Below are 10,000 nucleotides of genomic sequence, written 5' to 3' on the forward strand. Positions count from 1 at the left end.
TCTGCTCCCCCCAGGCTAACACAGTGTGTGTGTGTGTGTGTGTTGGGTACTACATTACCCACAGTGCTCTCTGCTCCCCCCAGGACCACAATGTGTGTGTGGTTGTGTGTTAGGTGCTTGTAAGGTGTGTGTGTGTGTGTGTGTGTGTGTGTGTGTGTGTGTGTGTGTGTGTGTGTGTGTGTGTGTGTGTGTGTGTGTGTGTGTGTGTGTGTGTGTGTGTGTGGGTGGGTGCTTGTAAGGTGTGTCCTACTCAAATTACATTTGTTAAATGGTTATGTGAATCACACTCACACACACACACACACACACACACACACAAACACACACATACAAAAAACACACACACATACACACAACCGATATCTTGTATTTTTTCCTCTATCTCTCTCTCTCTATCTCTCTCTCTTTCCTTCCTCTTTCTCTCAGTCTATTCCTTCTCAATTCTTCTCTTTCCCCCCTCCCCCATCTCTCTCTCTCATCCCCCCTCTCTCTCTCTCATCCTGCCCTCCCTCTCTCACTCCCCCCTCCCTCTCTCTCATCCCCCCCTTCTCTCTCCCCTGTCTCTTTCTCCCCCCCCTCCCTCTCTTTCTTTCCCTCTCTCTCTCTCTCTCATCCCCCCCTCTTTCTCCCCCCTCTCTCTCTCTCTCATCCCCCCTCTCTCCCTCCGTCTCCGGCCCATCTGGTTGTCAAGGAGACCGTATGGAATCTTGTTAAGTCATCAGCAATATGACCCCTTGGCAGGGTGTGTGTGTGACTGTGTGTGTGTGTGTGTGTGTGTGTGTGTGTGTGTGTGTGTGTGTGTGTGTGTGTGACTGTGTGTGTGTGTTTGTGTGTGTGTTTGTGTGTTTGTGCGTCTTTGTGCATGTGGTCATGTATGTCACATCAATATATTTTGTGACCTACAACCTTTTCTTTAAGAGCATCTGCTCACTCAAACGCACACACACACACACACACACACACACACACACACGCACACACACACACACACACACACCAGAGTTACAGAGCCACATGGTCTCTGATGACAGAGGGGTCTCCTTAGTGATCAACCTAGCAACAGGGCCAGGTTACCGTGGTTACTAATACTGAGTCAGAATTTGACTCTACCCATTCAAACACCCCCCCCACACACACACACACACACACACACACACACAAACCAGCAGTTTCTGCTGGTGTGCAGAAAAATACAGACAGAGAGAAAGAGAGAGAGAGGTTAATCATATTTCAGTGTTTTGCTGAGACAGATTCACCGCATTCAGGACATTAATTACCTGTGAGAGACGGACAGAGTGTGTGTGTGTCTGTCTATGTGTGAGTGCACACTTTCATGTGTGTATGTGCGCAGCGCTTGCACATGTGCATGCATGTGTGTGAGTGTGTATTGGATGTGTGTGTGTGTTAGGGTTGGGTCACCCACGTGGTCGTGAGGCTGCGACGCTCTCTTCTGCCACAGGGGGGCAGCAATCTGCTGAATCAAGAATGCCCCATTCTCATTTCATTCATAATAATCCATTTACCACTCCAGTATGAGGCTACTAGGCTATTTGAGCAATAGACCAGCTATTCTTAGGTATTCTAGGTCTTAGGAAAGGAATTATTAAAGCAACAGTATCGCTGGATGACTTCAGATGGGGCGTCTTAGCTAGCCAGCTAAGTCACCGCAATGTTACCTATTTTCGTGTCCTTTCTCCATATGCTACATGTGTTCTGACATCATTTGCGAGTTTTACCATCTAGTCTTTCATGCTTATCACACCTGCCTTAGAGTAGAAGGAAATCCGCCAGCGTTGACAGGTGTGTGTGTGTGTGTGTGTGTGTGTGTGTGTGTGTAGTACTGGTACGAAGGAGATGAAGTGGGCAACATGGCCGTGGACTTCTCCATCGTCTGGGATGGTGACTTCTTTATCGACAAGCCTCCCACCATGAAAGGTAATGTAGCCTATCTTCATGCTAACTTAACCAAGCCCTGTTTAGCTTAGCTTCGTGCTAATATAACCTAGCTTCCTGCTGAACTAGTGTGTGTGCGTGTGTGTGTGTGTGTGTGTGTGTGTGTGTGTGTGTGTGTGTGTAGCCCTGCTCTATAAGTGTGCTGCCCAGCGCTCCAGCTGCGGTCAGTGTCTGAAGGCTCCGCCCACCTTCGACTGTGGTTGGTGCACGGAGAGCAGGAAGTGTCTCCTACGGCAACACTGCCCCGCCCCCGAGGTCAACTGGATGCACCACGGCCGACACAACCTGCGCTGTAGTCACCCCCGCATCACCAAGGTACAGACTCGCTCTCTCTCCCTCTCTCTCTCCCTCTCTCTCTCTCTCTCTCTCTCTCTCTGTCTCTCTCTCTCTGTCTGTCTGTCTGTCTGTCTCTCCTTGTCTCACTCTCTCCTTATGTCTCATTCTCTTGCACTGCTTTTAAATTAATAAAAAATGTGTGTGTATGGTGTGTGTGTGTGTGTGTGTGTGTGTGTGTGTGTGTGCGCGTGTGTGTGTGTGTGTGTGTGTGTGCGTGTATGATGTGTGTGTGTGTGTGTGTGTATGGTGTGTGTGTGTGTGTGTGTGTGTGTGTGTGTGTGTGTGGTGTGTGTGTGTGTGTGTGTGTGTGTGTGTGTGTGTGTGTGTGTGTGCGTGTATTGTGTGTGTGCATGTATGGTGTGTGTGTGTGTATGGTGTGTGTGTGTGTGTGTGTGTGTATGTGTGGTGTGTGTGTGCGTGTATTGTGTGTGTGCATGTATGGTGTGTGTGTGTATGGTGTGTGTGTGTGTGTATGTGTGGTGTGTGTGTGTGTATGGTGTGTGTGTGTGTGTGTATGTGTGGTGTGTGTGCGTGTATGGTGTGTGTGTGTGTGTGTGTGTGTGTGTGTGTGTGTGTGGTGTGTGTGCATGTATGGTGTGTGTGTGTATGGTGTGTGTGTGTGTGTGTGTATGGTGTGTGTGTGTGTGTGGTGTGTGTGTGTGTGTGTGTGTGTAGATCGGGCCCCTGACCGGGCCCAGGGAGGGGGGCACCAGGGTGACCATCGAGGGGGAGAACCTGGGCCTGCAGGTGCGGGAGATCGCTCACGTCCAGGTGGCCGGCGTCCGCTGCACCCCCGCCCCCGCGGAGTACATCAGCGCTGAGAGGTCTGCTGCCGCTCTGTCTGTCTGTCTGCTGCTGCCTGTCTGCTGCCGCTCTGTCTGTCTGTCTGCAGCTGCCTGTCTGACTCTCTCCTGATGTTGTGCTTGTCTCTCCCTCCTGATTTTGTGCTGGTCTCTCCCTCATGATGTTGTGCTGGTCTCTCCCTCCTGATTTTGTGCTGGTCTCTCCCTCATGATGTTGTGCAGGTCTCTCTCTCTCTCTCTCTCTCTCTCTCTCTCTCTCTCTCTCTCTCTCTCTCCTGGTGTTGTGCTGGTCTCTCCTGATGTTGTGCTGATCTCTCGCTTTCCTGATGTTGTGCTGGTCTCTCTCTCTCTCCTGGTGTTGTGCTGGTCTCTCTCTCTCTCTCCTGATGTTGTGCTGGCCTCTCTCTTTCCTGATGTTGTGCGGGTCTCTCTGCTAATGCTGTGCTGGTCTCTCTCTCTCTCCTGATGTTGTGCTGGTCTCTCTCTCCTGATGTTGTGCTGGTCTCTCTCTCCTGATGTTGTGCTGGTCTCTCTCCTGATGTTGTGCTGGTCTCTCTCCTGATGTTGTGCTGGTCTCTCTCTCCTGATGTTGTGCTGGTCTCTCTCCTGATGTTGTGCTGGTCTCTCTCCTGATGTTGTGCTGGTCTCTCTCTCTCTCCTGATGTTGGGCTGGTCTCTCTCTCTCTCCTGATGTTGTGCTGTTCTCCCAGGATCGTGTGTGAGATGGCGGAGGCTCTGCTGCCCCTCTCCCCTGGGGGTCCAGTGGAGCTCTGCATCGGGGTCTGCAGCTCAGAGTACCGCACCCTCTCCACACAGACCTACTCCTTCGTGGTCAGTACACCCTGCTGGTTTGACTGGTCTGACTGGTCTGACTCTGGTTGAACTGGTCTGACTCTGGTCTGACTGGTCTGACTCTGGTTGAACTGGTCTGACTGGTCTGACTCTGGTCTGACTCTGGTTGAACTGGTCTGACTGGTGGTGACTGGTGTGTGTTGTTGAGTGGAACTGGTCTGACTGGTCTAACTGGTGTGACTCTGGTCTGACTGGTCTTACTGGTGTGACTCTGGGCTGACTGGTCTAACTGGTGTGACTCTGGGCTGACTGGTCTAACTGGTATCCCTGGTGTGTTTTGTTGAGTTGAACTGGTTTACCGGTGTGTGTAATGCCGCTTTTCCACCGCCAGTACCAGCTCGACTCGACTCGACTCGCCACGCCTTTTTTGCGTTTCCATTGGCAAAAAAAGTACCTGGTACCTAGTACCGGGTACTTTTTTTTAGTACTACCTCCGTCGAGGTTCCAAGCGAGCGGAGTAGGTACTTTTGTGTGACGTAAACAGGCTGCTGGTAACTGATTGGCCAGCGGTTAAGTTGTTAAGTTGTGTCCGGCGTAGTTGGAGTCCACGAACCCGCTCCCGAGGGGGACACTGATCAGCGTTTCGCCGTGTGTGTCGCTCCTTTCCCGGGGCTAGAGTTAGGCTGCGCGTGGTTGTGTGTGTTGGGTGTGGTTGTGTGTGTCCGGCGTGGCTGGAGTCCACGGACCGGCTCCGGAGGATCAGCGTTTCGCTGTTTCGTTTTAGTGTCGTTCCTTTCCTAGGGCTCGAGTTTCGCCTCCATGAACGTTACCGCATGACAACAATAGACGCGCAGTCATTGCGCTTTTTATTTTATTTTATTTCCCATCATAACCTTTCCCGGGAATCACGAAATAGTCTTGATCAGATTCAGATTTCCCGGGAATCGCGTCTCCCGTGATTAAAACCTAATGACGACCCGCCCATGGTAGAGAGGTTCTTTTCTACGACCCGCCCACATTGAAGAGGTACTTTTTTAGATGGAAACGCGCCTGGAACCGAGTCGAGTCGAGGCGAGTTGAGTCGAGTCGAGCTGATACTGTCGGTGGAAAAGCGGCATTATTGAGTTGAACTGGTGTGACAGTGGTCTAACTGGTCTGTGTTGTTCCAGAGCCCCAGCGTGGGCCGTCTGAGCCCAGAGAAGGGGCCCGTCTCTGGGGGGACCCGGCTGACGGTGTGGGGGCGCCAGCTGGACGCTGGCAGCTCCGTCAGTGTCTTCATCCACCAGGAGCCCTGCCTCTTCCTCAGGTAGGGGGGAGAGGGAGAGGAAGGGAGGGAGGGAGGAGGGAGGGATGGGGGGGGGGGGGGAGGGGAGGTGTGGAGGGGTGTGTATGCATACATGAGAAAACCACCAGATCAATAAAGTCTCTCTCGCTCTCTCTCTCTCTCTCTCTCTCTCTCTCCCCCCCCCAGACGGACCAGTAGAGACATTGTCTGTATAACTCCCGCCTCCCAACCAGGCTCTGGCCCTGCCCCCATCCGGTTGATGATTGACAGGGCGGAGGTGACCAGTGAGACCCGCTTCCTGTACAGCGACGACCCGACCATCAGCTCCATCGAGCCCAACTGGAGCATCCTCAAGTACTGTCTAACGCCTACCTGTCTCACCCTACTTGTCTCACCCCTACCTGTCTTACCCCAACCTGTCTAACCCCTACCTGTCTAATCCTACCTGTCTCACCCTAACCTCTCTAACCGCTACCTGTCATACCCCTACCTGTCTATCCCATTCCTGTCTAACCCCAACCTGTCTCACCCTACCTGTCTCACCCTACTTACCCTACCTGTCTAACCCTACCTCTCTGTGTCTCCCTGTGCTCCCCAGTGGAAGTACAGTCATTACAGTAACAGGAGCCAACCTTCTGACCATCCAGGAACCCAAAGTCCGGGCCAAATATGCAGGAATCGAGACCACTAATGTAAGTAATGTAACTACATGTACACACCTGTATACATCTGTACACACCTGTATACACCTGTATATATCACCTGTATAACACCTGTTTGTATACCTGCATATAACACCTGTACACACCTAGACACACACACATACACCTACATAGACACCAACTGTATACATCACCTGTATACACCTGTATGTATGCACCCGTAGACACTTGTATACACCACCTTCATCCATGTGTATACACCACCTGTTTAGACCTGTACACACCACCTGTTTAGACCTGTACACACCACCTTTATACATGTGTATACACCGCCTTTATACATGTGATTGCACCACCTTTATACATGTGATTACACCACCTGTTGCAGGTGTGCAAGGTGCTGAATGACACGGTGATGACCTGTCTGGCCCCTGGGCTGCTGTACGATCAGCCCGGGCCCCTGGAGGGGCCTCTGCATCCTGACGAGTTCGGCTTCATCCTGGACCAGGTAAAGGCCCCAGACACACCCCCAGACACTCCTGTCTCTGCCAAGACACGCCCCCTGTCTCTGCCAAGACACGCCCCCCGTCTCTGTCAAGACACGCCCCCTGTCTCTGCCAAGACACGCCCCCCGTCTCTGTCAAGACACGCCCCCTGTCTCTGCCAAGACACGCCCCCTGTCTCTGCCAAGACACGCCCCCCCGTCTCTGTCAAGACACGCCCCCTGTCTCTGCCAAGACACGCCCCTTGTCTCTGCCAAGACACGCCCCCTGTCTCTGCCAAGACACGCCCCTTGTCTCTGCCAAGACATGCCCCCTGTCTCTGCCAAGACACGCCCCTTGTCCCTGCCAAGACACGCCCCTTGTCCCTGCCAAGACACGCCCCTTGTCTCTGCCAAGACACGCCCCCTATCTCTGCCAAGACACGCCTCCTGTCTCTGTCAAGACACGCCCAACATGTGGACACACACACACAAACACACACACACACACATGTTATTAAGTGGTTGTGTTTTCAGGTGACCTCTCTGCTGGTGCTGAACACGACGACCTTCACCCACTACCCCAACCCGACCTTCGACTCCCTGGGCACCTCTGGGATCCTGGAGGTCAAACCAGGCTCCCCCATCATCCTCAAGGTCATCTCTTCATTCCAGTTTAAACCAGTCCTTTATGATAGTTTAAACGCACATTCTTTGATCAGGTTTCAACACATGTCCTTTATTTCAGTTTGTTCCACACTAAACAATAATACAAATATAATATCATACTAATATTATGAGGTGTTCTTTCTACAGGGGAAGAACCTGATTCCTCCCGCCCCTGGCAACAGCCGCCTTAACTACAGCGTCCTGATTGGAGAGACACCCTGTCTGTTAACCGTCTCAGAGAATCAACTGCTCTGTGATTCGCCAGATCTGACAGGGGAACAGAGAGTCCTGGTTAGTACAAGCCCCGCCTCCACCTTCAACAGTCAATCAAACACAGCAAAAGAAACAATCAGAGAGAGAGAGAGAGTGAGAGAGAGAGAATTGTAAAGGTGAAAGTCGTTAATTTTACCTGCAGGGGGTTATGGGTAATTGGTCTGATATCTGTCACACACATCTCAAACACATAAACACACACATTTACACATGCATGTGCGCAAACACACACACACATATACAAAGACACGCACATGCGCATACGCACACACTTATACACACACTCACATGCACACACACACACACACTCCCTCACACGCACACACACACTCACTCACTCACACAGAGCTGCTGACCTTTACTGTGGGACTCTTAGTAATGAGGACATGAAGGATTGAATGAATGATTGAATGTAATATTGATGAAGGATGAATGATGTAATATTGATGAAGGAGGGGATGAATGATTGACGGTAATATTGATTGCGTTATAGTTGAAGCAGGGGATGAGTGCTTGTACATACAGGTACTGAGTGTTTCCCGGTGTGTCTCAGATCGTGGTGGGGGGTCTGGAGTACTCCCCCGGGACCCTCCACATCTACTCGGACTCCGCCCTCACGCTGCCCGCCATCGTGGGCATCGGCGGGGGCGGCGGCCTGCTGCTGCTCGTCATCATCGCCGTGCTCATCGCCTACAAGAGGAAGACGCGCGACGCCGACCGCACCCTGAAGCGCCTGCAGCTGCAGATGGACAACCTGGAGTCACGGGTCGCGCTGGAGTGCAAAGAGGGTACGGTTATACATTATACTATACATTATATACTAGACTATATATATTATACTATAGACTACATGTTATTCAACCTGGAGTCACGGGTCGCCCTGGAGTGCAAAGAGGGTACCTTATACTATATATACTATATACTCTATATACGATATACTATACATTATACTATATTAGACTACATTTTATAGTGTGTAGTATATATATAAATTCTATATGATAGTGTTGTATATATAGTGTATATATGATAGTGTTATATATATTATGTATGATAGTGTTGTATATATAGTGTAAATATGATAGTGTTATATATATTATGTATGATAGTGTTGTATATATAGTGTATATATGATAGTGTTATATATATTATGTATGATAGTGTTGTATATATAGTGTATATATGATAGTGTTATATATATTATGTATGATAGTGTTGTATATATAGTGTATATATGATAGTGTTATATATATTATGTATGATAGTGTTGTATATATAGTGTATATATGATAGTGTTATATATATTATGTATGATAGTGTTGTATATATAGTGTATATATGATAGTGTTATATATATTATGTATGATAGTGTTGTATATATAGTGTATATATGATAGTGTTATATATATCATGTATATGATAGTGTTGTGTATATATATAAAGTCTATGCGGTGTGCGTCCAGCGTTCTATATATTATATATGATAGTGTTGTGTATATAGTGTCACGTATATATAATATATCTAACATCTATGTGGTGTGTGTCCAGCGTTCGCGGAGCTGCAGACGGACATCCAGGAGCTGACCAACATGGACGGGGTGAAGATCCCCTTCCTGGAGTACCGGTCCTACACCATGAGGGTCATGTTCCCCGGGATCGAGGAGCACCCCGTGCTGAAGGAGCTGGACGTAGGGACACACACACACACACACACACTCACACACACACACACACACACACACACACACACACACACACACACACACACACACACACACACACACAGACACACACACATACTTGGACACGCACTCACTCAGTCACTCAATAACACAGACTTATTATATAAAACATTTAATGTTTCAATCTTGTATATCTCCTCTCTCCTCCGTCTCCTCCTCTCTCCTCTCTCTCCTCCTCTCTCCTCTCTCTCCTCCTCCTCTCTCCTTCCTCCTCTCTCCTCCTCCCTCCTCTCCTCCTCCCTCCTCTCTCCTCTCTCCCTCTCCTCCTCCGCTCCTCCTCCTCTCTCCTCCTCCTCTCCCCCTCCAGTCCCCTGCCAACGTGGAGAAGGCGCTGCGTCTGTTCTCCCAGCTGCTGAACAACAAGGTGTTCCTGCTCACCTTCATCCACACCCTGGAAGAGCAGCGCTCCTTCTCCATGAGGGACCGGGGCAACGTGGCCTCCCTGCTCATGGCCGCCCTGCAGGTACAGTCAGCCAGCCAGCCAGCCAGCCAGCTAGTCAGTCAGCCAGTCAGTCTATATATATATACAGTATCTATATATGTATATAGATATACACTGAATATAGGACAAACCTGTCAGTCTGTCTCTCTACCTGTCTGTCTCTCTACCTGTCTGTCTCTCTCCCTGTCTGTCTCTCTACCTGTCAGTCTGTCTCTCTCCCTGTCTGTCTCTCTACCTTTCTCTCGACCTGTCTGTCTCTCTACCTGTCTGTTTGTCTCTCTACCTGTCTGTCACTCCTAACGTGTCTCCTGTCTCCAGGGTCGGATGGAGTACGCTACGGTGGTGCTGAAGCAGCTGCTGGCCGACCTCATCGAGAAGAACCTGGAGAACCGAAACCACCCCAAACTACTGCTGAGGAGGTCAGACCCTGACCCCTGACCCCTGACCCTTGACCTCTAGCCTGCAGCCTGGCGCAGCCCAACACTTACATCACTATTACGGTTGGAGGCATCATAACAAAACTAATGCAGTCTGTGTGTGTGTGTGTGTGTGTGTGTGTGTG

General features: G+C 50.2%; 1 protein-coding gene across 1 annotated transcript in view; it reads left to right on the forward strand.

Annotated features, from left to right (window-relative positions):
* Positions 1-10,000, forward strand: part of plxna3 (plexin A3) — a 40,138-nt gene that overhangs the window by 25,519 nt on the left and 4,619 nt on the right. The window contains 14 exon segments of the mRNA XM_084479416.1: positions 1,839-1,935; positions 2,078-2,268; positions 2,965-3,113; positions 3,803-3,923; positions 5,054-5,190; positions 5,356-5,523; positions 5,768-5,861; positions 6,220-6,339; positions 6,850-6,969; positions 7,129-7,272; positions 7,808-8,042; positions 8,803-8,942; positions 9,304-9,459; positions 9,757-9,857. Coding sequence (XP_084335542.1) covers positions 1,839-1,935; positions 2,078-2,268; positions 2,965-3,113; positions 3,803-3,923; positions 5,054-5,190; positions 5,356-5,523; positions 5,768-5,861; positions 6,220-6,339; positions 6,850-6,969; positions 7,129-7,272; positions 7,808-8,042; positions 8,803-8,942; positions 9,304-9,459; positions 9,757-9,857 — 1,973 coding nt within the window.

The sequence above is a fragment of the Micromesistius poutassou genome, assembly GCF_964030765.1.
Source record: "Micromesistius poutassou genome assembly, chromosome: 15".
NCBI lineage: Eukaryota > Metazoa > Chordata > Actinopteri > Gadiformes > Gadidae > Micromesistius > Micromesistius poutassou.